Source organism: Clavelina lepadiformis, chromosome 5 (assembly GCF_947623445.1).
Source record: "Clavelina lepadiformis chromosome 5, kaClaLepa1.1, whole genome shotgun sequence".
Taxonomy (NCBI): Eukaryota; Metazoa; Chordata; class Ascidiacea; order Aplousobranchia; family Clavelinidae; genus Clavelina; species Clavelina lepadiformis.
Genome location: NC_135244.1, coordinates 9324571 through 9352516, shown reverse-complemented (window position 1 = coordinate 9352516; position 27946 = coordinate 9324571). Strand labels below are relative to the sequence as shown.

Below are 27946 nucleotides of genomic sequence, written 5' to 3'. Positions count from 1 at the left end.
ACTACGAGAGTATTATATTTTATAATTAGAAACACCTTTCGCTTTAGCAACAAATTGAACAAGTTTCTAGAAATAGCCGGCATTATAGGCTGAAAAGTAGTGAAACTCTTGAAACCGCTTTACTAACACAGAAGCCGGTTATCAGACATGCTAGTTGCACGTTTGCTTGCAGTAGCTTGGGGCACTTTAAATTTTTTAAGCGATAAAAAATACGGTATCACAATGTTTATTATTAATCACTGCACCGTTGACGTTCATAAGTTATGAGCTAAAACTAGTACAAGAATACCCAATCAAAAAAAGATTGGGCGCAACAACACAGTGAACCTATTACAAAGAGTAACAAAATATACAGCACGTTTGTGTTACAGTACTTTGTCATAGTGAAGAGACTATACTATACAATGAGCAGCATTTCATGTCTGAAATCAGTAATTTAGCACGCTTTAGAAAAATAAACACAATTAAAAGCTCTTTGAGAAAGCAGAAAGGTCGGAGAGACATTTTTTCTCATCAACAACATAAAAAAAGAAAAAAAATATTTTACACCTTTCCATGCGGCCAGAAGCGCGGTCGTGCGATGGTCACGTACGCAATGAGATTACATATTTAGAGTTTGAAAAACGCAACTAAATTGCGGATTCTTCGAATTATCATTATCGAACATGGCGCCCCTGTCGCGGAATTTCCGTATTTGGATGCGATCGTATCAGGATTACCTTGGTCAGATCGATAAAAATATAAACAAGTTTGGTATAGAATTTGTTTCAAATGAGGTAAATATGACAATGTGGTTTGGAATGTAGTATATATGAAGAAGTAAAAATAATTTATGCGTTAATCTTACTAACACTTACAGATAAATGTAGTACTGTACAGGGAACTTGAGTACTAAAAAATACGATTAACGGATATCTTTTGCAAGACGAGAAACACTGAAGGCAAAACAAACAGATCAAGTTGTTTCAAAAAATTCAACGCAGTTTGCCTTGTATAAATAATACCTACTTAGACAAGTTGTTTTGTTTTCGTTCATTTGTCATTGCCGCAACTGCTTAGCAGATTGGCTGGAAGTATTTGATCTCCGTTAAATCCACGATGAGTAATTCTGCTTGGTCTGAGCATGATACCGTGTTTGGGCGGACACGTAAAATATCTTCGACCTTTGACCGATCCGTCGTTACGGCCCCGGGCTGCACCGAGATCGAGCCCAACCCAGAGACCAGGCGCAAAACTGGTCATTCCAATGAACCTTAAAAAGCGAGAACAGCTATTTAGCATATTCAACGTACATCGTCAGCACTGGTTAAATTTACATGGCAATTGACTTTCTACGAAAGAAATGGCTATATTATAATTTCTTCCGGGAATAACTTCGCCGTATTTTACGCAAACTGGAAGTACGAAAGCCATCGCGTGGTTACAATTTTACATCGAATGTGGTTAAGGTTTAAAACAGACACTTTTCACTACGTTGGCTTACGCATTAAGGATCTTAGCGGCAAGTAAACGAAAAGCGGTTCTTTATCTGTAGAACTGTGCGCTTTTGGACGTTTCCGATCACCGAAAAACAATCGAGCAGAAAACTGAACTTTACAAGGTCACGAAAATACGTGCATATTGTGTGACCAAAGTGTCCTAAAAGTTCAGCCCAACCCTAAAAGCTAAGCATGCATTTTGATGTCAAGATTGAAACCAATGCGAGATATCTTCTCCCAACAAGCGTTTAATAAAAATGTTTAGTCTTTCAAGTATTGTGGGGCTGACCTAACGACTGGAGCAAAAATACATGTAGAGAATGATTACATACAAACAGAATAGCGAAATCATTGACGTATGAAATTAGTGACAGAAGAAAAACGTTGATAACTGTCTTTGAAGTTTGGGGATAAACAAATAGAAAATAAGCCGTTGGGTTATTTATTTTAATAGGCGTAGAGATTATAAACTACATAAGATTATCTTACATCCAACTGTACTTACTTGACAATTGCAGTTTGTTTTGTACCGCAGACATCGACTCGAAGGCCTGGACGTAAATAAGATGTCTTCCTGAAATATAAATAAATCTTTTGATTTGAAAAAATCAACAAACAAGGTAGGTTTTTCCTGAAAACCTGTACAGTTCAAAAATGCTAAAGCTTTAGGGAAAGTGGTAACAGTGTTGGAAAAATCCTAAAATTAACCTGTTCTGGCAAACGCGGGAAGAATTTAGTTAATTCTCAAAATATGAAATAGTTGTTCGCGGATGGACTTTGAAACTTTCTTTCTGATAGGTTAGGCCTGCGGCATGACTTGTTTTTCTCATATCCAACGTTTATGTTTAAGCAACGTGCATTAGCACACGTTCACCACATTAAAAGATAAGCACGATGAGATTAATGCAAGGAATTAGACTTTCAACGCAATCTTTATGTTTGGATGGACTTTGAGAATTCTTTTGAGAATATTGGCCTGCGGCTCCAGTAATTTTTTCTTATTTCCAACGTTTATGTTTAAGCAACGTGCATGGCACTCGTTCACCGAATTAAAAGATAGGCACGAAGGGATTAATGCAAAGAATAACACTTTCAAAGCAAAGTATAAATACTTGCATTGAGTAGATTAAACTTGCGAATCGGCTTATTTCCACTTTCAACCGTCACGAGCATACATACACGACAGAGATTAAGGGAATAACCATTATTACGAAATTAATTTCAACCAAAATTTATAAGCAATAAGACTGAAATCGAATTCAACCACCTACGTGATACCCATCGGCAATCATCTACATTCACAAACCCACCCTGCCTGCGCTGAACGTCTTCTGGTAACGGGCGTTGAACTGGCGCTGTCTGTACGATTTTCTGACATGTCCTTGCGTTTCTGCAGCATGTCAGGAGTGGAAGGGGCTGATTTCGTTGAAGCCAGCTCTTGGGATTTTGGTTTAGCTTCCGCGGGTTTGGCTTGACGACTTGCGGTAGAAGTTGACTGACCTTTCACGAACGTTTTTGAAGTTGAGGAAACTTGAGAAGTCAAAGGTTCCAAATCTGTTGAGAGGTCATCCGTAAAAAATGAAAACAATTACAACTGACTAAGACAGTACATCTAAATAAAAGAAATGTAGAAGTGATAAGAAACCACAACAACCTAATCGACATCATAAAGCTAATGCAAGTTGAGCATGTACCTATAAATCTATAACAAGCCACATCATTTGCCTAAATATCGCAATCTTTAATTAATTCCGTTTGCTCTAGCTAGGTGAAGTAATCTTTTTTTCAAATAAACAAAAACAGTTCTCTATAAAGAGTAGGTACGGTGTGAAGACAACTTCCAAAGTGTTTTTATGGCAGCTGCCACCAACATCGAGGTAGCTATCTATATAACTAATTGCCCTGAAAAGTCATGCATGGTCTTGAATCTCAAACTTGAGTTAGCTACAAAGTTAATTCTTGGCTTAAATGCTCCGAAGGTCCATGTTGAAATCTGACGTAAGACAACAAATACTTCTAACTCTACCACGTAAGTTGCAAACAAGATTTTAATAAACGGAGTAGCCCAAAAATGAACAACTTTACATACATTTGTGAAGTAAGCATTGCACTTTATTTTCAATTAAACTTTAAAAAGTTTTGAAGTAAGTAATAATGCAGTTCTCGTCATTACAAAACAACAATTTTTACATACTGAAGTATGCATTAATTGTCAAATAAGTCTTGAGAGCAATTACCGAACCAGGATAAAACAATCATTTCTTTAAAAAACTTTAAGTTATTTAAAACTAAGCAATTAAGTATTACTTGGATATGACTCGAATGCTTTTACAACAACATCACTTTATAAACTGGAAGCCTCATTTTCCATGCTCATCAAACCTTTGCTTGCCGTGGTTATTTTCACTTTTTTACAGCTAAACGAGAAAAGTGATAATATGCTTTGGCACGGATACAAATATTTTGTGTAATAAATATTCTGAAAATTGTAGGTGGGGAACCCAATGCTTTATCACAGATCAAATCCTGGAAGTCATCATCAAACTCTTTACTTGAATTATGTTCGCTTGTAATTCCCAAATACTAAGTATTTTGTTGAACGCAAGACAATAGACATCATTATCGCCTAATGCTCGCTTTTAGTTAAAATGTTGTTTGTGTCAATTCATAACTTAGTGGTAGAAGTTGTGTTACAACGGATATAAACCAGAATCTTCAAAGAATTTTAATCTTACCAACCCTCCAGCTCAACTTGTTCTGAAGTTATAAGATTATCATAGATTTTGGGCTTTCAATGAAACCTCAGGGTAATGAGCTACCTGGGTGTGGGATGAGCAAAGCCACTTTGGAAGTTGTTGTCATACCCGGTTTCCGTTTCCTTTGAGATATCTCTCTTTTGATTTGTTAAAACAAAGTCTGGCGTTTCACCCCATTGTCTAGATTGAATTTCTCTAAGTATGTTAAAAAGTTAACCACAACCTTCAAGTTTTGAAGAAACTTGTTCAAGATTATGAGATATCTTTGATGGAGGAGCAAAAACTCCTCTAGATGAAGGACATCGAAAATAAGAAATTCCTCCAACGCTACCATCATTTCTCCCAGGGCCTTCTTTATCTAGTTCTACTCCACACCAAACACCTAAGATGGCAATAAGATCAATATTAAACATAACAAATATTCAAATTAACTTAATTGCTCAAAATGTATCAAAAGATCATATTAGCACCAAGCATAAAAGCTGTTTTTTATGTTTAATTGTCTGTAAATTCTTATAATACCTGATGCAAATTGAGTAGTTCCAACATATCTAACTGTTCCTGCTAAGCTTCCAGCTACTAATACTCTGTTGCCAACAACATATTCACATTGACTGCTTGATCTTCGCCGACTTGAATCTACATAAATAAGGAAAGCTGTTGCGTATCTAGGGCAAAGTGATGATCGATTAAGACTATGTTGCTGAGAATGCCGTTTTGAAAATAAAAAGCAAGCATTTACACTGTAAGGCATGACAGTATATACAACATGTCACAAAAATTTTATAGATTTAAAAATATAATAAACAGTGTGAAAGAAAACTTTTTATTCATCAACAGAAATTGAAAATTGTAAAATTTACTTTTGCTCATATCCTTCTTTCTTGAAACTCGTTTTTTATTAACTCTTCTACCAGAAAATAGGGGACTTACACGTGATGTTTGAACAAAAATACCATGATCCTTTTTGCATCTATGTAAAGAACACCCTTAGTTTATGTAAACAGTTAATGAAATACTGCTGGCTCTTCCATACTAAAACACAAGCAATTTTAGGGTATGCAAATCTTGTAGGAATAATTAAATACACACTTCTCCATATCAGGTTTATTAGTAAACATTTATTAGTTTATTAGTTCCAGGTTGATTGAACTTAGGACAATGAAACCCATAATAATTAAACCAAAGCCTATGCATCAAATAGACCTTAGGTTAAAATGTTATAGGTTTAATCACCCCAAGTTGAATTGGTCAAAGGTTGAACTGACCGACAACCATAAACTGCACTAACATATGTTAAGAACAACTTGAATAAACAGTAGTGCAACCTATAACATCAACTTTTGTTGACAAACTACAATGATGGCAATAATCTTGACTGGTACTTGGATAGTTTCAGTGGAGGAAATGTTTAAAACCATTGTTTTATGTATAAGCGAATGTATACCTGAAATATGTTTTGCCTTCAAAGGAACCATCATTTTTCCCTTCAGCATAGTCAAGTTCAATACCTGCCCAATCATCTACACTTGGTGGCAAACTTCCCAGGTACCTGATTATTCCTGCACAGGAAAAAGTGACGCTACTATCGTATTGAGTTAAACTTAAAGCTATTGAACTGTGAAAACTAAAATTTTAATTGTCTACAACTGAAAACTCACCAAACATGGTTACAAGCTTGCTCTTTTCCCTCCCGCTTGGCCTCTCAATCTGAAAATTCACATGCATACCAACACTTAACTTGGTAGAATCACTACCGGAACTGTGTTTGCTTGCTGATCTTGGGGATTCATTGTATCGGTGACTAAGAAAAAACCTTCACTAATGAGTAAATTGTTTAAATTTGTAAGATGTTTCTTAAGTATTCAAAGTCTTACAGTAACTCCCTTATTTGGTTGGATCGTTTCTCTTGCTCTATGTTGACTAAATTGTGTGGAAGGCATTCTTCTGGAGTGCGATTTAAGTCATCCTTGGCATTGCACGAAGCTCCTTTCTAAGATTGAAATAATATGATTTAAAATACTGAGCCATACTGACAACATATAGAGCAGGGGTGTTCAAATGATTTCTGCCATGATCCACCACAGCCAAACCTGGCAACATGATGATCCACTAAATACGAATAGTAAACATGTTGGACATGTTTTAATTTTTATGGTGCTTTATTTATGTAAATGTACCCTACATTGTAGGGCCTACAACATATTAATAACTTTGTAAAAGTCAAAAGTGAAGTGTGCTACAGCTGCAAGATTGTTTCAAGACTACATTGGAAGATCCACACAAAAAGTTGAAAAGATCCGGATCCGGATCGAGATCCGCCATTTGAACACCCCCGATATAGAGTATTTGTACCAGAAATGGCATACAATATGCAAAATATCAGCTGATTGCAATTGCAAAGCAGTAGTGTTGCTTTTAACTAACAATAATTACAAAACTTACAAAATTATGTAACAGGTTTACTGTTTTGAAAGTTTGGCATAAGTTAGATTATTATAACCTGCTCTTGGCTCTTGGGCATATTTTATCTACAAAAAACGTTGAGGACTAGCTTTTTAACCTGTTTGCACTGACTTTTGAAATCAGATGTCTAGTGAATAGACTGTAGTAGCAAAAGATACAAAATTACTTATGGCCTTGTTATATGTAAATTATGTAATAAAATTTCTGATCACAAGCAACATTACACAGCAGTTATCAATTTTAAAATTTTTGCCCTAAATTAAACCCAACCTGTAATAATATTTCCAGGGTTTTTACCGACAAGCAGGAGGAAGAAATATGCAAACTAGTTCCATATTCATAACTATCACATAAACTATCAACTGGTACTGAAGGCCACAAATCACATTCTTTCACAAGCAAGCGGGCAATGGATGCAACATCAAAGTAAGCGGCCATGTGCAATGCATTCATGTCTGTGTACAAAGACCTTTGGCATGGATCAGCTCCATTTGACAGTAAGCGTTTCACCACAGCAAGGCCAGATTTTTCTGTAAAAACATTAGAAGGGTTATTTAAAAAACAGCAAAGCTGAGTAAACATTCACTATGGAAAAAGTCAACAATGAAGTAAAGCAAGGACTTGTTGAAAGAAAAGGTACAACACTATTAATAGTTTTGTAAAGCATCACTTATCCGGTATTTAAACATAAAAGTAAGAATGCTCCATCTGGAATTAGGTGAGCAAAATTAACACGTACTTCAAATGCGGGACACATAATATATATGGGGAGAATATGAAAATAGAGAGCCTAATCAAAATAAGGGATCGACCAATCACTATGTCCAATATTTGGAATTTTCACGCATATTGGCATTTTTTAAAACAAGCTGCCAACTTCAGATTGCTTTAAAAGCTGGTAATTTGGCTCGCTCCAGAAACAGTGATTCCCTGTCTCCAGCATTGTCAACATCAGCAGTGAAAGTTTTGCATGAATAGCTACTTAACATCCAAATTATTTCCCTTTACTATTATGTGTTGGTGATGTAAGATTTTGTTTGCACCACATGCTTTTGAAACACAAGCTGTTTGGTAAGTATATAAAAGTATTTTAAAAAAGTTAGGTGTTAGAGTTTGTATTGTTCAAAATTTTAATGTCAATAGTTTTCGCATTACTACAAAATTAATATTGGCTTTAAATATTGGTTATCGGTGTCTTTGGTTACTAAATAGTCGGTATTGGACCTGAAAAAACCATATCAGTCAATCTGTACAAAAAATGTGGAAGACAGGCGTTAAATAAATTTATTTTTACTTCTAAATTTATCAAGGTTATCCTTATGTACTTTAACTGAAAAATGACTTTTTGTATTAGTTTTGGGAAGCCAGGTAGGGAATGTTCGCCAAAGATGTTCCTATCCATTGACCGATTTGAGATTGTTCCGTGCCTTTTCATTCAACAGATTCTCGCTTCCTTAAACTTTCACGAATTCCAAGCAATCGGATTTAAAATAAAGACATCCAACCTTGTGTTTTGGAAGTGTTAATTTTCATATGCCCCTTGTATGGACTAAAATTTGTTTAAACATTCCGAGATTTTTGCTCATCTTCCCAGCAAGTTTAGTATACTTTTATGTACAACTAACTATTGACTAAGTAAACTTAAGAGTTCCAGCTGCATTTTTTTCTAACATACGCATACACAAAAACAAGGTGCAAGTGCACAGGACAAGAGAAAACTTGTAGCTATTTGCTTACTTATAAAAGTTAAAGTGAGGATCCTCAGCAATGAGCAAAATATGCCAGAATGAAAAACAATAAAGTCAGACCTCATTAATCCAAACCCTGAACAATAGGAATTCCCACTATTCGACACAAAACTACAAGGAACGGATTTCTTTCCATGCATTTTACCTCCGTAATCGGAAAACCCTGCAAAAAGTTCCACATAAAAGTTTCGAAACAAATGTGCTAAATCAATAGAAAAATATTCGATAAACCGGATTGTGAAGTGCAAAACGAAAGAAATGGTTGTCAATACAACTCTAGTGCGTTTGTCGTAGATGAAAAAACGGTCGTTGATCAACTGAGTGACACTTCATTTGAGTGACAGCTTATTTGAGTGACACATTCTTTTAACGTTCATTTGAGTGACAAATAATTCATGCTCAACTGAGTGACACATTGGTGAGTAGCCCTACTGTTCAAACTACAGTAATGGTTGAGAAATGAGTGGCACATACCATATAAATGCAACAGATAACATGGTTTCCGTTGCTCTTCACACAAATACAACGGAAACCATGTTATCTGTTGCATTTCATGCAAGATCGCACCGACGCAATAGAAAACATGGTTTCGAGAAGGTTGCTGTCAATGCTTTAAAGCAAGGGTCGGCAATTCGAATTCGGCCCACCATGCGAAATCGTCCGGCCCGAGACATATTAATTAGTTATCACAAGAATACGACTCGCCGTTTCTTATTGAGTTCCAAACTGCAGTGTTAGCACTGTTTGAAAAATTTGTGGTATTGTTACGCCATAAGTACGACGTACTAGTCTATTGTTACGCCATAAAACTGGTGCGAAGGCGGTAGACTAGTATCCCGTACTAAGTACGAGATTGTTTGTAGAGTAGACTAGACTAGTGATTATAGATACAAAGAGAGATGCGACATTTGTTCTCTACAAAATAAATTCAAGCTATTCAGTACTCCGTTTGATATGGATGCCAATACCATTCCCGAAAAATTTCAAATGGATCAAATTTATTGAAATGCAATGCAGTGACGAATTGAAGGCAAAATTGAAAGTGGTCTTTATCCCAGCTTGACCAACAATGTAAAAGAAATGGTATCGATGTTTCGATCGATCACGCATTTCCGACGCCCATTTAGAAAATGTTCTGGTTCTTGCTTCATCTGATTGGTCACCAGATGTTGAAAAACTTTCACAAAGCAAGCAGCATCAAGTGTCACATTAATTCTGTGTTGTTGAAGTGTGAATACATGTATTTTGCTCTTTTTGTGATTGGTATGATTGAGATTGCAGCAATGTAGCGTAATATACTGAAGTGAGTGTGAATTATAGTATTAATGAAAATTCCGGCTCGCCAAAGAGTTGTACACTCGACATTTGGCCCGTGACTAGCAAAAGGTTGCCGACCCTTGCTTTAAAGCAGTGGTTCCCAAACTATGGTACGCGTACCACTAGTGGTACGCGAAGATCTTCCAGGTGGTACGCGAGCAACTTATCAAGTTCACACCAAACAATCGCAAATGATGTTTTATTGTCGTCGGCATTATTTTAATTCACATAAATTAGGTAGAGCATGAAATTTCATTCTATATTCCCTACTGAATGGATCGTAAAACAGGGTTTCTTTGTGACGAAATAGAACGTCATTTATTACTACGTAATACATCCTTGAAGTCAGTTTTTGTAATACGTTAGTTGTGCTGTAGCACTGTAGCGAGGGTGGTAAAAGTTCGACTAATTTTTGTTTAATATTCACGAGCCTTTAGTAACATGTCAAAACGAAAGTATAGCCCGGGTTATATAAAGTACGGGTTCATAGCTATCGAACACGGAGGAGAGTCTCTGCCGCAGTGTGTAGTATGCATGAAGACTCTTGCTAATGCAGCAATGAAACCCAGCCTGCTCAAACGCCATCTGGAGACAAATCATGCTAACAAGAAGGATTGAGATGCCAGTTACTTTCAACGACTTGGCGAGAACGTGAAGGGGCAACGTCTGGACAAAACTGGCACTATTTACCAGAGGAAAAGGAGCATTGTCAAAGCGTCGTATGAAGTCTCCCTCCTGGTGGCTAAAAACATGAAGGCACATACAATTGCAGAGTCTCTCATAATGCCAGCGGCGAAGATTTTGGTTAGACAAGTGATCGGAGAGGAAGCGGCTGCAAAGCTGGATATTGTGCCCCTATCTAACAACACTGTGAAGAATCGAATAGAGGAGATGTCAGTCGATATTGCCGACCAAGTAATTGCAGGAGTTAAAGCCTCAAAGTTTGGGTTTTCAATTCAACTGGACGAGTCAACTGACGTAACCAAATGCTGTCAGTTACTTGTGCATGTTCGCTTTACGCAAGATAATTCTGTCAAGACGGAGCTACTTATGAGCCAGGATCTTCCCAGTACAACAAGAGGAAAGGATATTTTTAACGTTGTTAACGATTTTTTCAGACTGAATGATTTGGACTGGGGAAAGTTGGTTGGATGCACAACAGACGGGGCTCCGTCTATGCTTGGCCGAAAATCGGGGTTTACGGCCCATGTGAAAGCTGTGTCTCCCCACACCACCATTGTGCATTGTTTCATTTATAGATTTGCCCTTTGTGCTAAGGTGCTCCCTCCAAATATGTTATCATGCTTGCAGCGAGTTATCAAGATCGTAAATTTTGTTAAATCGTCAGCCCTGAATACTCGGTTGTTCAAGCGGCTCTGTGACGATTTAAGCTCCGACCACACTTGTCTTCTCTACTATACGGAAGTGCGCTGGCTCTCCCGAGGTAATGCAACTAGGCGTCTGTTCGAACTGCGTGAAGAACTGCTTCAATTTTGCAAGGAGAAGAATCACGATTTTCAAACAGACTTGGAGAGTAAAGAATATATTTTGAGGTTGGCCTACTTAGCAGACATTTTTGAAGTCCTAAACAACTTCAACCTGTGGTTGCAAGGGCCCAACCGAACTGTAACAGGATTCATCTCAAAGCTTGGGGCGTTTGTTCGGAAGCTGGACCTCTGGATTAAGAATGTTGAGAATAACAGCTACGAAATGTTCAAAGTCATGGATGCCCTCGAGAACAAACCTAATGATGATATTTCCAAAGAAATTGTCTGTCATCTTTCACAACTCAAGACTGAATTGATGCATTACTTCCCGGACTTTGCATGCTGTGCTTACTCCACGAACCCGTTCTTCGTTGATCCAGCCGATGTGCCTGTGGGAACCGGGGAACAAGAGGAGCTAATAGACATACAAGCTGATGAGACAGCTAAAGCGAAACACAAAGAATGTTGTCCTAAAAACTTCTGGCTGAGTATGGTATCATCATACCCTACGCTAGCCAGTCATGCTGTTCCCCAGTTATTAATTTTTCCGTCTACGTGGGAATGCGAGCAGGGGTTCTCTGCTATGGTGACTATCAAATCGAAGACACGGAACCGTCTTGTTGCGCCTGGACATGACTTTCGATGCGCTGTCAGCAAAGTTATTCCTCGCATCGACCAACTGGTTGAGAAAAAACAACTTCATCCATCTCATTAAAATTGTGTTGTGTTTTTGTTAATTTCATCTTGAGGGTTTTAAGTATCCCATTCAACGGTATTCATTAAACATTTTGCCTATCATTTTTTATTTGTGAATTCTGGAGTTTGTCGGACCACCTACAATGTAGGTGGTACGAGAACGCTGCATGAACCAAAAAATAGTACGCGAGTAGATAAAGTTTGGGAACCACTGCTTTAAAGGAAGTGTTTACCAATTCGTACTGCCACGGATGTCTTTTCCATCCTGGGCAAAGCATATATCGAAGAGTCCAGATTGGAGGGGGATTGGCATATAAGAAGGGATTGGCAACGGAATTCCGTGATGATGATGATTTCAATTTAAAGATCAGAACATTGATTGCGCTAAGCTTCTTAGAGGCTGACGCAATACCATCTGCACTTGCAGTTCTTTCCCAAGACGCTTCACCAAAGGAGGCAGAAATTTTCAGATATTTGGAAGAAGTGTATGTCTTAGGCCAACCAATCCAAACCGCAACGTGCCGAGGAAGACGACCAATCAACCGTCGCCCTACAACTCGACACCCACCCCTCTTCCCACCTGATTTTTGGAGTGTCAGCCAACTGCAACAATCAGGTCTTGCTCGTACAAGTAACATCCAGGAGGCATCACCGCTTCAATGAAATTGTTAACAGATACCACCAAAGCATTTTCAAAATAATTGAAGAGTTTCAAAGCGAGCATCATAGAGTTTTCCAAGAACTCTTTCGCCTTGAATTTGGTGCATCAACACCATTGCGCCGATCGCGTATGACAAGGCAAAAAGAAACCCACATTGGAAATTTATTTTCCCAGAAGACCTTCCACAGGAAGTATTCCTCCGCCGAGTTGCGCGTAATTTGAAGATCGGACCAACTGCGGAACTAACAGAAGAATTGGACGAAATGGTTGAGGATTCTTAGTTGTTTTTTTTGTAGATAGTACTCTAAACTTTGTCTTGTGTGTGTTGTCATCTGTGCACTTACTAATTAACAGCAACTTCAACTTAAACAACAAATGTCAGTCTGTCAATCAAATGAATGACACAGTCCTTATCAATGTGTCACTCAAATGAATTAAACAGTACTTATCAATGTGTCACTCAAATGAACTGTCACTCAAATAAATTGTCACTCAGATGATATACAACCGAAAAAAAAAACAATAGCCAGTTATCTACACACGATGAAAGCAGCAGTCTCACCCCTAGGCCTCTGTAATAGGCTTGAGTGTCAAGTACAGTAGCCCTACATCCACAGTTAAGCAGCACGGCCTGACATTCACTGTGAAAAATTTCGCTCTATTATTGTTTTGATTGTCTGGATACCTTGCTAAACCAACATTTTGTGGTGAAACAAAGTGGTGCGGATTAATTAGGTCTGACTGTATCTATTACAAAATACTCTTTAATTACATGAGTTAACATAGTTAATTATTTAGTTACAGTTAACATATATGTCATTGGTTACCCTTTAAACGCAAGCAGTATTGGGATTCAAATTTCTAAAAATCGGTTCACTGGTTTCAATTTTGTCCCACCTATCATAAAACTTGTGACAATGAGTTCAATTCAGCTGGGAAAAGTTAGTTTGTATATGATGGTGGTGGCCACATATAAACTGACCTAATTCTAGCAAATACTGTTATATTATAATGAACTTTAAGAATAAGTTTGTTGAACCACCGGTAGAACAACAATACATTTAATGAATCCAATGAATCACATAACTAAATCAAGGGATTATCCATTCAGACTAAAATGATAAACAAACTACAGCATCTCAATACATTATCTCTGAATTTCCTGCTAAAGCCTGTGTTTGAGAAACCAATCCAATATAATTTTATGAAGTTTTTGTTTATGTTCTGTGCGAGTGTTGAAGTAAGTTTTAGTAAGAATTAAGATTGGCCCCAAAATCAAGGAATTCAATCTAGATTGAGACCTTATAAATAAGACTTCTTGCAGCACACTAAGGTTAAGTTGACAAACATTTCTGGAGTAGTATCTAATCAGCAGCAAGCTAAATAACTGCTAATCAGCTACAGTGGTGATAACATGTCAAATAAAAATGTAGGGGTCTCTTGATTATTTCCAATAAAATGTGGTCATTCGCTCATCGCCTCTCACTCTGACAAGTTGGTGTAGTTAATGCTGCTTGTCAATGATCTTAAATTTAGTAACTGTAATGAAATAAAATGTGAGGATTTATTGTAAACTAGAATTCGTAAAAAGTTGACCTTGCAACCAACAAACATAAAACTTGTAATCAGCCAAAAATAGAATTAATTAGATGATGATCAATTTTGTGCCTGGACAGAGATCTATATACTTACGATAATTATATATAGTGTAACATGATACTACACAATAGGTTTTCAAGTTTACAGGTGGCCTGTTATCAGCAAGATAAATTCTATTAAAATCAGCATAAAAAGCTAAGTTTCTACCTAAAACATAATTATTGTTTTCTAGTACCGATACTAACTTTATTTGAAAATAAGCAACAGGATAGTAAGCACATATAAACAAAAAGCTTTTGGTTGCATTTAAATTACTGTATATAAAGTATCATTGGAAAAAATGTAACAAGCATTGAAAAAAGTGAAAATTAAAGCTTACGCTTCCAATACTTCATCCATGACAAAACAAAAAAATGGCAAGATATATATATACTGTGAGATCTCATTAATCCGAACAAGGTACCCAGTCAAATAAGTTGGCTTTGTGGAATGAAAAAACGAGATACAATGCATTAAAGTAGATATGTGGATACCTGTTTCTTGACAAATTGTGTGGGATGGAGAAAATTTCTCATTAATTAACCCCGAAATAATGAGATCCCACTGCGAGCTGCATAAACATTTTAGTGACAAGCTGTCATATATATTACTAGATTAGCCAGTTTTACCTGCTAGGGCTGATGCTCGAATCGCATAATGAAGCATTGTCATGCCTGTTGTAGAATCTACATCATTTATCCCAATTCCTCGCCGAAGCATCTTTATTGTATAAAAAAAAAAACATTATTGTTCATTACACGACCATCACCAGCAAATGATAGCATCACAAGTTAGGTAACCTTATTTCTTTGTGAGAAATTGATCAGCAAAATTAGTAAACAGCATGTAATTGATCCAGGACACTCATATGCTATGTAAGCACAAAAGTAACTGGCAATTAGATGTTTGCTTAATTAAATTAGATAAGCGTCTTAAAAAGGAGTTTACAGTTACATTGTATATATCCTGAAGAACTTACAGCTCACTGAGGGACAAAATAGATTTAGCTACCTATAATTCATTACCTGCAACGAGCAACTAACTAAGCTGAAGGTTCAGTAAATGCAAAATTCGTCCACCTAGAGACACTATTTGGCTCTTTCTGCGATTAGCAATTTAACAGTAAACTTTTTACACACAGTTGATAACATTAACATGCCAGGATTTCATTGGTCCAACAAATCTGTGGGAGATAGGAGAATATGTTTTGCAGTCAATGTGCACCATGACCATAGTGAAAAAAAAATAATGCCAAAAGAAGCCCCGGCCTAAACTATGTAGCTGAAATGGCTGCAACACATATATCATTTTGTTAGATATTCAGAGTTAATAATACTAGTTTGAAATATTTTCTTATCTTATTGAATGTTGACCCACTTACATGTTGTGGTTGGACCTCAATTATTACCTTATTGTACTGGCAGTCTGACACCTTTGATACAAGCGTATCATAATCAGTAGATCACTCTTCCAAACACTTTTTGACTTGTTCGCACTTTTTTAGAACTTTATGTTGGTTGTACATTTTAATGAAGACACAGTTTGAGTGAGCAAGGACTGTTGTAAAGTTCAAACAGTGTACTTAAATGTTTAACACAACACTGATATTTTTGCACTTGTTTTTGTCATTGCAACAATTTGTTATAAGCAGATCAAATTTTTCATGGAAATTTCTTTAGATAGTTTTAGTCACTGCAGATGACATTTGCGATTACTACAGTTTCCATGTTACTCTATATTATGCTCAAGTAATCATTACAGTAAACTAACCTCATCTACAACAATGCCAATATTACTGCATAGTGGTCCAATAAATTGCCTCATGATCGCAAACAATTGAGGTATGGTAGTTCTTTTATCATTCATCAACCGTTTTCCTTCACCAATGCTTGGATCAAGAAAAACAATTTCATTTTCTTTTTCCTCCTGTAACGCAATATTGAATATTCATACATGTATAAAAATGGTTCTGCCTAAAGTGACTATTTCATTTTTTTCAGACACCCGAATTTTTCAACTTAATATGACACAAACCCATGAAGTTACAGTAATTGCAACTCTCTTATGACATACTTACAATCTCAGATGGAAGCGGAATATCAGCTACAGGGTGAACAAAAATATCAGCATTTACATCAGATCCTATACTGAGAATTTCCAAATCTTCGTCAACCTTTTCAGCTTCAGATTTATAAGCTGCATCAGTTGGAGGTAGACAACAATCTTCCATCATTCTAATTTGCACTGGTGTACACCAAAACAAAAAAGGCTTTTTTTGTCAAAAGTCATTTTTCCATCAAAATGAATATCGAATTTTTAACTGCACTTTTGCTAAATTACATTTCACATTTCAGAGAATTTAAAAGTTTTCGTTCAGTAATTGTAGAACGTCCAATACAGAACATACAGTAAATATAATGCTATTAAGTGTTAATTAAATAATCTCTATATTCATATATATCGTGCATATAGCAGACAGAAAATGAATATACAGGCGACAATTGTTTAAACTAGCCATGTAAAAATCCACAGCTTATGATGTACAAACAAGCATAGGTTAGGCCAATATACAGTAAATATCTCTAAATTACACGTAATGGTCTTAGCTGACTCAAAATTTTTTGCAAATAATAATTTATCTTCCAGGACATCTTTAATCACACTTTAACATTAAAGATACATACTATAAATTATATACAAAACATTAGGCCTTAGTTTAATCTAAACCAATTTAAAATTATTAAAATTTAAAACAAGTTGGATTAGATTTAAAATTGCAGGTTAGGTTAGGCCTTGCATAAGTATATAGTTTATGTGATGATGTAACAAACTTTTTGAAAAATCATACTAAACCATCGCAACATGCATTACGATAATTGTAAATTCCGGAGATTGCAGATTTTATGACAAAAGTGTTATTTTGTAGAAATTATACTTGAACTAAAATCAAATAGGCTTACTGAACAATGTATGTACACTTATTATGTATAAAATATGATATGCTCATGTTACGCATTTGAATATTATAATGCTTTAATAAAAAAATATCTGTTATTTCATATGCAAATTTAATTCAAAGGTGTATGGTGGGTCCTGATGCATTATATACACATATCATACAAGCATGGACCAAGATCAGTTTAATGAATCTAATGTTAGTTTTGCTATTTTTTTGAGGAGCTGGCGGCTTTTTCAGCTTGAGCTTTCTCTTCCTTTGCTTGTTGCTTTTGCCTCATTATATCGGCATCTTTTTCCATTCTCGCAGTCTTTGAGGAGCCGGACTCTTTTCTTTTTCCTTTTGCTTGTTCTTGTTGTTTTTTAATGTTTTTTGCTCTGGCAAGATCTCTTTGATTTCCACGAGTCATTTCTATTCAGCTCAAATCAAAAAAGCTCGGCCAGGACCAGATGGCAATATTATTACAGGTACCCCACTATGCAAACTGCATTGACAACTATAACATAAAAATGTAAAGTTAACGGACACAGACAAATATATTTACAAAATAAAAATAGATAGTTTTTGAAATTTCTACTTTTTTAGTTTTTGAGCCTAAATTCTTCATTTTTGTTGACAATAAAAATGGTCGCTTTGCTTTGCCCACTAATAGGCTTGCCATACGTCCTGGTTTAGCTGGGACAGTCTTAGTTTTAAAGGCTTATCCCTAACCAGTTTGTCTCGAAATTTGCGTTCTGAGATTTTCTATTTGACCATTGAGTTTCTTTCTGCATCCACAGCTCAAGCATTGCATTTTAACCATTTTAAAGATAGAACTATTTGCAATAGTCTACTTTAAAAGCAATATTTTTTCATAATGACATTTCACCAGGGGGTTTAATTGAACGAATCTGTCAACAATTAGCATTATCTGTTAGGAAATTCTAGCGGTTACTATCCTCCAATGGAAATTCTACTGCCCCTGTTACGTCACTATGACCTAGATTCAATCAGTTCAGAAAGTTAGCTTGACAACCTCAGTCAGTCAGCATTGCAGTTGCAAGTCAGAAGCAGCATTTTGTCAAAATGTCAAAGCTCTCCTCACTTGCAAAGTTAACACTGATTTCACATGTAGTGAATTTTATGAGAAGATGAAATCGAACATGGTATTTCAGAAAAAGGTGCTTGGCACAGAAAAATATGATTAGTTAATTTGCTAATAAATTTATTTACCTTCTATTTTCGTTACGTTACTTTAGTAAGCCTACATTAATTGGTAATTTACCAAAAATCAAATGCTTAATCTTAATACGTGTATAAACTGTATATACATAACGTGGGCCAACAACAAATATACCATTTGTTCACAGGTTTGATTATCTTGTCGTATATTTGAAATATTACCATTTTGCAACCTTTTGTTTGTAGTATCTTCTATTGCTGTTTGTATACAAGCAACACAAATAAATTAAATTGACAACGTGTCCCAGTTTCGCATTTAAAAAAAATGGCAAGCCTACCCACTAATAATTAATGCATAAATTAAATGGTTTTAAGACTAAATTACCTTATGTGGCACATAAGGTAATTTTAATATGATATAATATATAGATAACTAAATATAACTGACTTAGCAAGAAGGTTCATCTGACTCCTGACGAAGGCATGTTCTTTCCAGAGAGGACGGAATGAAAAGGTCAACAGAAAATTAATCTTTGCTAGAAAGCAATATTTTAAAATCAATTTTATCGCCCTCAAATATTGGGCAAAACTGTCTGTTCAAGGCTGTGACCGCGAAACCGAAAGCGTGTTGAAAATTTAAGAGGAATGTACCGGTACCTATAAAATATTTTAATTAAAACTGTATAAATGAGTTCAGGGTTCGAAATATTTGTGTGGGCTAGACAGCCACAAACACCATGTTCAAAACAGTTTACAAAAAAGTAATTTTACAAAGAAATTACTAAAGCCATTACTTTCCCTTGCAAAGTAATTCAAGTCTTATAGACTTTATCAATCTAATTCTACACCTTCATGTACATCTAGACCAGTGGTTCTCAACATTCTGATCTTGGCGGACCCCTTTTGCTGCTGTCAAAGCAGTGGCGGACCCCTGAAGTTTAAGCAAACTAAGGGTTCTGAGACTGCACTTAAATGTTTCTTTGCTTAGTTTTACTTAATAGTCTTGGTGCACAACTGCGCTATTCATTCAAAATAACATCAAACTATGCGGATATTTTTACTTAAAATCACTGTATCCAGCTGTCTTCTCGTATAATCCGCAATCTAGTGCATCACAATAGGCCTTCCCTGCGGGTGATAAATCTCAATAAGCTTTTGTATTGTCCCATCACAATAGGCAATTAAGCAAATGTTCAAGCCTATTTCAAAAAGCAATGATAAACAGCAAAAAATTTTTAAAAACTCGTACTTTATGTTGCAAATTTCGAAGTTCTCACGGACCAACTGAAAACGTTTCGCGGACCACCGGTTGAGAACCACTGATCTAGACAATGCAACTTTCGAGATGTCCTAAAGTATGTTCGTCTTATAGTCTATAGTGGAAAGTGTAGTTTTAACCAGACTTGGGCATGACCGTGCTGCTTTATTAAAAGCGGACTCAAGAGCGACAGTTATTTCAAGTTATGAATAGAACGGTGAACACGCTTTTTTAAAGAGTTATCTGCTTGTTGCCTTTTTTTGTGAACAATCAAAACTGTGAACACACAAAAAGGAAACAAAATGTAAATGGCTGGACACAGCAATTTTAATTTTCTGGAATACTTTGGAAAAATACTATAATTTTATTTGGTAAATAAAAATTGACTAAGCACTTGGAGATTAATTTTAAGCAAAAATTTTGCTCTGCCAGTTAATGGCAAAAAGTAAACAATACAAAATGAAACACTGAGCATGTCAGAACCATACGATAGCCGTTCAATATAAACACTTTGCTTTCAAAGCTAATAGCAATTGTCCATGAGACTGGTGAGCAACCGGATGATAGAAAGATCCACACAGATGAGCTGAATTGTCATCATAGTGTTGTAATTTGCTTCACGTCGCCACTGTTTTTATAACTTAACCGATATATGTTGTGAAATTGAAGAATATTAAATTATTGAACATCGGCATCTACAATTCTGGAAGGTTTTTAATACTCTATTAAACATTTCTGGCAGGGGTCATCATTTCTGAGGACTGGCAAGAAAGGTTCAACTGTGGCTTTACATCGCGCACCGGATTGGTAGGGCGACCAAACCGATTGAAAAGTTTGGCAGTTTATGACAAGAAATCGCTTGTGCCAAAATGCAAATTTTATCATGCACGGAAGGTTCAATTCTTTGTTTATCAATTACAAATTGTCGTTCAAACAACCAACTTTTTCTTTGCTTATTTATTATAAATCAGCATGCAAATAAATAGTTTAGCATGTATGTTGATGAAACTCGTGCATACAGGTGCCACACTTTCCACTATGGATGACCGTATATTTCATAAAATTTTCATATTTTTGTAGGTATTAAATATATGTTCTTTATGACATATAAAAGTCCCTATAACGTAGCCTATTATATTTTCAAACACTCAAAGAGATTTAGTCAATTTTTGTAGGGAAGAATGCGAAGAAGTTGTATATTTTAACAAATTTATTACCAGGCAATCTGTTTTTTGGAAAGAAAAGCAAAACTTTAGGTATTCTTTATTTATAGTTCTAGTCTTCTAGGCTAGACCTTTTAAATCCAAACATTTCCGAAGACGCATGGTTCGAAATTCCTCATTGGAAAGTTTGTTACGTACGTGGGTGATAAAAATGAAGTGCGCCTATAATGATTATTGCTTCATCTTGTAGCGCGAGGTATAATACTCACCCAAAAACAACTAACTTTTCCATCTGGCCTGAAGTCCCCTACCCTATAAAGGATATCGGTAGCATAGGCGCTTCTTCGGAGGGGACAAAAGGGTACGTCCTAATAATATGGCTAACAGGTCTTTAAAATCAATACCAATTTAACAACCCTGGAAAACAAGATTAATTTGGATTAGCCTAGCTCTGGTACTCAGTTTGAACAATTTAGCGATCACGCATAAAATGGTAAATCCCCTTATGTGAGATCAAAATTAAATAAAAGGTCTGTTCAGGGGGGTCAAACCATAGATATCTTATCTATAATAACGTATATTATATACGTATAACGTTATTATATTAACCTTATATATTATAATAACGTTATATTATATATAAGATATCTATGGGTCAAACTCAATCGCATCAAGAACCAAAACTCAAAACTTATTTAACACCGCGGGCCGTAAGGATAAAACTTGATTGAACGTTTTGTGACATGAGTACATGAATTGGAACAGACAGCGAAACAACAACAAATTTTTGATGCTTTTGACTGAGTTATGTTTTATTATTTTTCTGTCACGTCATTATGTTTCATTCATCTCCTTCCAAAAGAATTAAAGAATTAACAAACAATAAAGAAAAAAGCAGCCCAGACTACAAGCGTTAGAATAAATCGATTTATTCTATCGTATGGTGGGGCAACTGTAGTGCTGCTGTATTGTACGATTTCTTATAATCTTGTTTCTTGCTTGAAAAAGTAAGTTATACAGTGATAGTTATATACAATGGGCCGGAAATAGTTCAATGTATAAAATACCTTTGCGGGTCAAGTTTTATTGTAAAGCGGGCCGGGAGCTTGACAAGTACAATACGGGTTACTTGTATTGTATGGTTTATTTTTCGCCATTAATTGTGCGGAGCAAAAATTAGGATGCTAACCGTTGTATTTATAACACAATAAAACACATACTCACGAAAAATTAACGAACAGGAAAAAGTGGCAAAGCCCAAAATCTTAAAACATGCAAGATAGCAATGGTGGAATTGTGCTAAAAGACAAAATCTTCCATTTTGTCTTGTAGCATTTAGTACATAAGTCGCCAAGGTACTTCCCCTTTTCAAAAACGACATGGCTTATGACTGCAATAACTACTGACCCATAATTCTTTTGTCTTGCTTATCGAAAATACTGGAAAAACTGGTGTACATACGGCTAACTAGTTTTTTTGACAGGCAAAATGTTTTCTATGATAATCAGTTCAGGTTTAGAAAGAAGTATACTGCAGCATTGGCATCTGACTTACTTATTAACAACATCACAGAAACTTTAAAAAAAAATCAAATCACACTTGGAATATTCCTGGATTATTCAAAAATGTTCGATATAATTGATCATGAAATTTTACTATGTAAACTAGTACATTATGGTATTAGAGGACCGGCGTTTGATTGGTTTAAAAGTTTTCTTTACAACCGAAAAAAAATTATTCAATTTAGTAACACGTACTCATCCAATGTGTGCAACGTACAGTACGCCTACGGATCTCCCCAAGGTTCTATTTTTGACCCACTACTTTTCCTAATCCACATAAATAATTTAGCAAGGTGCCTAAAAATGCGAAAGTTATCATGTTTGAAGATGACACTTCTATTTTTGTTCAATGGAATTGCATAGATAAGTTTACTGAGAAAGCAAAAGTGGAATTGGCCAGAATAACTGATTGGCTTGTTACCAACAAGTTAACTCTTAATGTTAAAAAAAACAATTACATTATTTTCTCAACGAAACCTAAACAATGGCTTTAACAGTTGATAAACTATGCCTTGAACGCGTTAGCACAGTTTCTTGGCATTCATCTGAGTGAAAACTTATCATGGAAATATGACCTCTGTACTATAGAAAATCAAACTGAACATGGGTGCAGTGATGAAAATTAAGCAATACTTAGATCGTGGCAGCTTAATTATTTTGTATCAAAGTTTGATGGAATCTCACTTACGTTACTGTATCTCTGTTTTGTGTCATGGATAAAATACCTTGATAAAGCGTATGCAAAAAAGTTGTGATAAGTTTTGTGGAATGAGATTGAGTTTATCTTCACAGGTATTGATATTTGGTCAATAAATGACTTGTTATCTCCGGAAACCAACCAGTTTATGCACAGATACATCAATAAAAATTTGCCATCTGTATTCGAACACCTCTTTGAAATTAGCAAAATCATTTACTTAGTTGGAAAAAGAAACAGAAATAAACTGTTTTTACCATACTGCTGCAAAAGCACTACGCAGCGTACAATAATATTTTTCATGTTAAATTTTGGAATGTTTTGCCTAAACCAACAAAGGAGAACCAATCATGATAAATTTGTACATGCTTTAAAAAGCCACCAACAACTACAACTATAGGCCTAAGCTATCTAACATTGCTTACATGATCTAATACAGAAAATATATACAGGTTAGCACACTCCTTTTGAAGGTAGAATGCCGAGTTTTCTTTGCTTTCTATTGTTAGTTTTCATTCATCGGGGCTGCACAAAATTTCGATTCGGATGAAAACACTTGTCTTTAAAAGCAGGCACGGAATTTTTACTATCATCGGTAAAATTTAGCATGATCTTCGTATCGGATCTCCTTCATTGTTGGTTGTGGTTGTTCTGAATCGCGGATGTCTTACAAAGATGTTCTTTGGGTAAAATTGACTTGAGACATTGCTTTTTTCTGTAATTGTGTTTTAAAATATGTTACAGTATAGCATAGTTATCGTTATCACTAGTGTGTATACGCCATAGTCAGTGTATCCACTATTTATCACAAGTACCGTAGTTGAAGGGAATGTAGCGGCACGATTTCTTAATGACATTATTATACTTTTATTTGATTCGTACTGTCTATCTTTTACTCCATTTGTGGGCCTCAATAGTGTGTCCTCTCTTGGCCACAGAAACGGGATTCCGTTCGCTAGGATGGATTTTCTTTTGTGCGGTTTACTTTAAACTTCCATTTGTTGTGCACTTAAGATAATAATTGTCATTTTAATCTAACCATGTCACTTTATACAATTATTTCGGTTAGCAATATGCATGTTTTTAATGTTACGAAACATATCTTCTACAATTCTACATCTTCCAACATTGTGGTTGTTTCGTTGTTTTTGTGTTATTTTGTCCTTAACTTCGTTAAACTTAGGAATTATTTTCTGGATTTGGTGGCTATGCTAACCTACCATCATATAGAACAATTGCATTATTGCTATCTTGCATGTTTTAAGTCTTTGGGCTTTGCCACTTTTACATGTGGAAAGGATCTTGAATAATCGTCCTTTGTGCCCAGCAAGAGATGATTGCAAGGATGCACCGGCAATAACACCAAACATGATCCTAACAGGATCATTGGCAGAATCCTTTCCCCCAGGAAGGTTAGGCCTACTGGAAATTGATGGTTATAGAAAATCTTGGCGCAAATTCCAATGGTATGCTGATATGTTTTGGAAGCGTTGACTCAAGGAGTACTTGCCGATTCTGCAAATAACAAAAATCTGAAGTTGGAGATGTAGTTCTTGTCATTGATGAAACCTAGAAACGAGGTCACTGGCCAAAGGGAACTACAAAGTGTTTGTTTTAAGGCACCGCCACCTGATGTAGAAGCCTATAGACACAAAAGTCTGGGGGGTCATTGCCCCTTAATTGGCCCTGCCCTGGCTATGCCTATGTTCCCAGGTTTCCAGCATCTATTTTGATTGATAGAAGTCTGTTTTGGATTTGCCCAATTCTTAACCTTAACACTGATTAGTGATTATTATTATTTATCCATATCTCAATGTGTCAGCTTTTGCTAAATGTATCTCCCATTGTCTAAACCTAATTCTTCCCGTTGCACCTGCCACAAGTCGCAGCGTTTATCATGTTGAAAATTTTAATTCTCATCCTGTTCACGTTATATATCTGCCAGTGAGCAAAGTTAGCCGAGTGAATCACCGAGGCTAACAGATGAGTTGTCTAAAAGCCGTGGTGATAGTAACTCAATATACATCTAATAAACGGTAAAATTGCTTATCTTCTTTATTATTCTCATTATTGAGAAAGTGTACAGCACCTACAATAAAAACCTTTTGTAAACTATTTCTGTTGTAATATTAAAACATTTCAGCCTACAAAAGGTTAGAGTATTAGGTTAGAGTACCGAACACGAGTTACACAACAATAGAGTCAGATAATTTAACAGGCAAATTAAGTAAAGAAACCATCTTTTTCTAAAAGGGTATCTTCAAAATAAAGCTTTAGTCAGCATCTTTTAGTTTAATTGAAAATAAACCGGTTGTTGTAGGCTAGGTTGTTGTATCAGTGCATGGTTGTTGTAGGCTAGGTATAATAAACACTTTATAACTTACATTATAGGTTACATAGAATATATAGTAGGCCTATATATATATATTTATATACGTATATATATACATATACATACATATATTTATATATTACGTTTGTTTAGCTTCTTCTAGTTTTATTTACCACTGATCGCATTGCATAAAGTGAAAACGCTGAAAAACTAAAAATGCATTTTTAGCTTCTGTAAAAATCCAGTGTGGCCATCTGAATGGTTGCGAAATAAAGATGCCCGAAATAATGGAGGCTCTGTCTGACTTCACTTGTGGTTGAAAGTTGCGGCAGTACATCTCGGCATTGCACATTTGCACATGCTCAGCAGAACGACCGACAGATAAAGAAGTAATAAAACTTTATTGGTAAAACCAGTGGTGAAAGTAAAATTTTCTTACCAGAACGATGGCGGAATTTGTTGATCCAGTCCCGAAATCCCAACCCTAACTGTAACAAAGCAATCAGTTTACTTTTTCCGACTGTGTATTGCATATTTTCAAAAGATGAAAAAATATTGTTCGAAAGATTTAGAGCACAAACGTTCATAGTAATTATTCTCTTAACTTTTGACGAACTTTCTGAGTGAGTTGTTCTTCTTTTTCCAAGCCATGTTTTTACGTATGGCTGTGGATCACATTTATCGCTCGGAACCCCCCAAAACAATGGTTTTCAACGTTTTTCGAACCGCGACCCTTTTTCAATAACCAAATTGAACAATTTTTTTCTGCTCGTTAATTGTTCGTGAGCATGTGTTTTCTTGTGCTAAAACGGAAATATTGTTGTCCTTATTCCTAAGAAGTTGTCCCTATTTTCACTTGCGATCTTAGTTTTGTCTTATTTTTAGAGCAGCGCTTTCCATCTTAGTCATTTCGACATGTCTTAATGCGTCATTAAGAACTAAAGATAAGAACAGCTTTGGTGAAAGGACAGTCAAGCCTGTCCTGCAAGTAAAAGTACAATTGTAAGACAAGACCTGCCCTGAATAGAGTCTCGTTTTTTTTTAGACCAATCGCTTTCTTCTCCTACATTGAATTGATGTGTTATATGAATACATTCCGATCAGTAACTTCTGTTCCTTTTTAATTTTATCTTGTGTCCTGGTTTTATTTATTTTTACATTTTTCATTTATTTTTATACATTTTTATTTTACACATCGCTATTTTGCATGTTTTAAGCCCTTGGGCTTTGCCACTTTTTCCTGCTCGTTAAATGTTCGTGAGCATGTGTTTTATTTTATTGTGTTATAACTACAACGGTTAGCATCCTAACTTTCGTTCCGCCCAGTTAATGGAGAAAAACAAACAATAAGTTACAATACCTCTATGTTATGAATCTCAAGTCAAGATTATTGCAGATTACAGTGACTAGTTATTTTCGTATACAATACACCTCCATCGGAAAGTGTGCTTTTAAAGCTGGGCTCGCAAATCGAAATAATACGACCTGTGTTTGTGAGGCTTCAGTTGTAGCCTAATATGTCTTTGGGTAAGGTATTAACAACGCTTGCTCCTGTTCAATGGTTCAGGTGAACAGCTATAAATTCGGGCATTACGATATAAAAAAAACAAAAAAAAAACTATGAGTGTCTATCAAAACTTGTTGAAAAGCTAGCTCGGTAACCGACTAACCGGTGCTCGAGCGATGAGGAATCATAGCCAGGCTTAAATCGTATACAGACTCTCCTTGTTCCAAGATCAAATATTTTATCATACCGTGCCGGGCATGTGATCTTTATACAGCCTAAGTATACGTTAGTGGATACAAGTTATATTTTAGAAACGCACACATTAGAATAATACGTACTTTTCCAAACCGAAGTTTAAATAAAATGTTGCTTAGCATATGCGCGCAGTATAGGCTACGTGCTTCTTATAAATATAGCAGTTACATTACCACTTCGACAGGCCAAACTAAGTCAGGCTAGCCAGCTTATTTGTGCGGTTAAGTCAAATAAAATTTAACTTTGCTTGAGAGAAATTTGTGGGTAGATGGGTACCTAATGAAAAACCACAAAATCTTTTACCTTTGCTTGCTGAGTAAGATAGACTGCTTACTCACCCATGGCCGAGACAATGGGCATTGTTTGTCGGCCTACATTTCATTATACTATCATAGTATACTAAAACATATACCATGGTGTAGAGTGTAGACTTATACACTTTTGGTGTACTACAGTATTACAGTACTATTCTTTTAGTATACAGTACTATGATGATACAGTACTACAATTGAAGTGTCTTTTTAGGGGAATGCCCCTTTTAAAGACCAATTCTTCATATTTACAATTAAATATGAATTTTTTGAATCAAAGAAATGTGATTAGAACTATTATGCTGAAATAATTTTACCAATAAATGATTTTCACTCGCTATTATTATTCAAATTTATTGTTTATGCTTGTAGTTTGACTCATTTACGGTAGTTCTGAGCACATAAGATATTAGGCATTACATCACTGTATTAAACATATTCATTTCAGTTTTGCCGCCAAATTTGATTCCTCTTGGATGAGGTACCAGATAGATTTA

At 35.7% G+C, this 27946-nt stretch overlaps 2 protein-coding genes and 1 long non-coding RNA gene across 4 annotated transcripts; 1 reads left to right on the top strand and 2 right to left on the bottom strand.

The window, feature by feature from the left end:
- Window positions 1-210: 210 nt before the first annotated feature.
- On the bottom strand, window positions 211-17416 carry LOC143459915 (CAP-Gly domain-containing linker protein 4-like). Of its 2 annotated transcripts, XM_076957236.1 has the most exons (14): window positions 16325-17416; window positions 16018-16173; window positions 14877-14967; window positions 8438-8611; window positions 6971-7230; window positions 6112-6227; window positions 5896-6038; window positions 5682-5796; window positions 5098-5207; window positions 4757-4873; window positions 4458-4616; window positions 2789-3032; window positions 1984-2052; window positions 211-1252 (listed from the first exon to the last, which is right to left on the bottom strand). In XM_076957236.1, exons 1-14 carry the CDS (start codon window positions 16478-16480, stop codon window positions 1033-1035), a joined length of 2130 nt encoding a protein of 709 aa, XP_076813351.1. In that variant the 5' UTR covers window positions 16481-17416; the 3' UTR covers window positions 211-1032. The 2 variants fall into 2 exon arrangements, with proteins under 2 accessions (XP_076813351.1, XP_076813352.1); XM_076957237.1 differs by lacking the exon at window positions 8438-8611.
- LOC143459917 (zinc finger BED domain-containing protein 5-like) lies at window positions 9856-12050 on the top strand. Its single transcript, XM_076957240.1, has one exon. It carries the CDS (start codon window positions 10516-10518, stop codon window positions 11965-11967), a length of 1452 nt encoding a protein of 483 aa, XP_076813355.1. The 5' UTR covers window positions 9856-10515; the 3' UTR covers window positions 11968-12050.
- Window positions 17417-17611: 195 nt separating the features above from the next.
- On the bottom strand, window positions 17612-21223 carry LOC143459918 (uncharacterized). The gene is made up of 3 exons (XR_013117801.1): window positions 21055-21223; window positions 18813-19021; window positions 17612-17699 (listed from the first exon to the last, which is right to left on the bottom strand). It is a non-coding gene; the product is annotated as an uncharacterized LOC143459918 (long non-coding RNA).
- Window positions 21224-27946: the final 6723 nt, after the last annotated feature.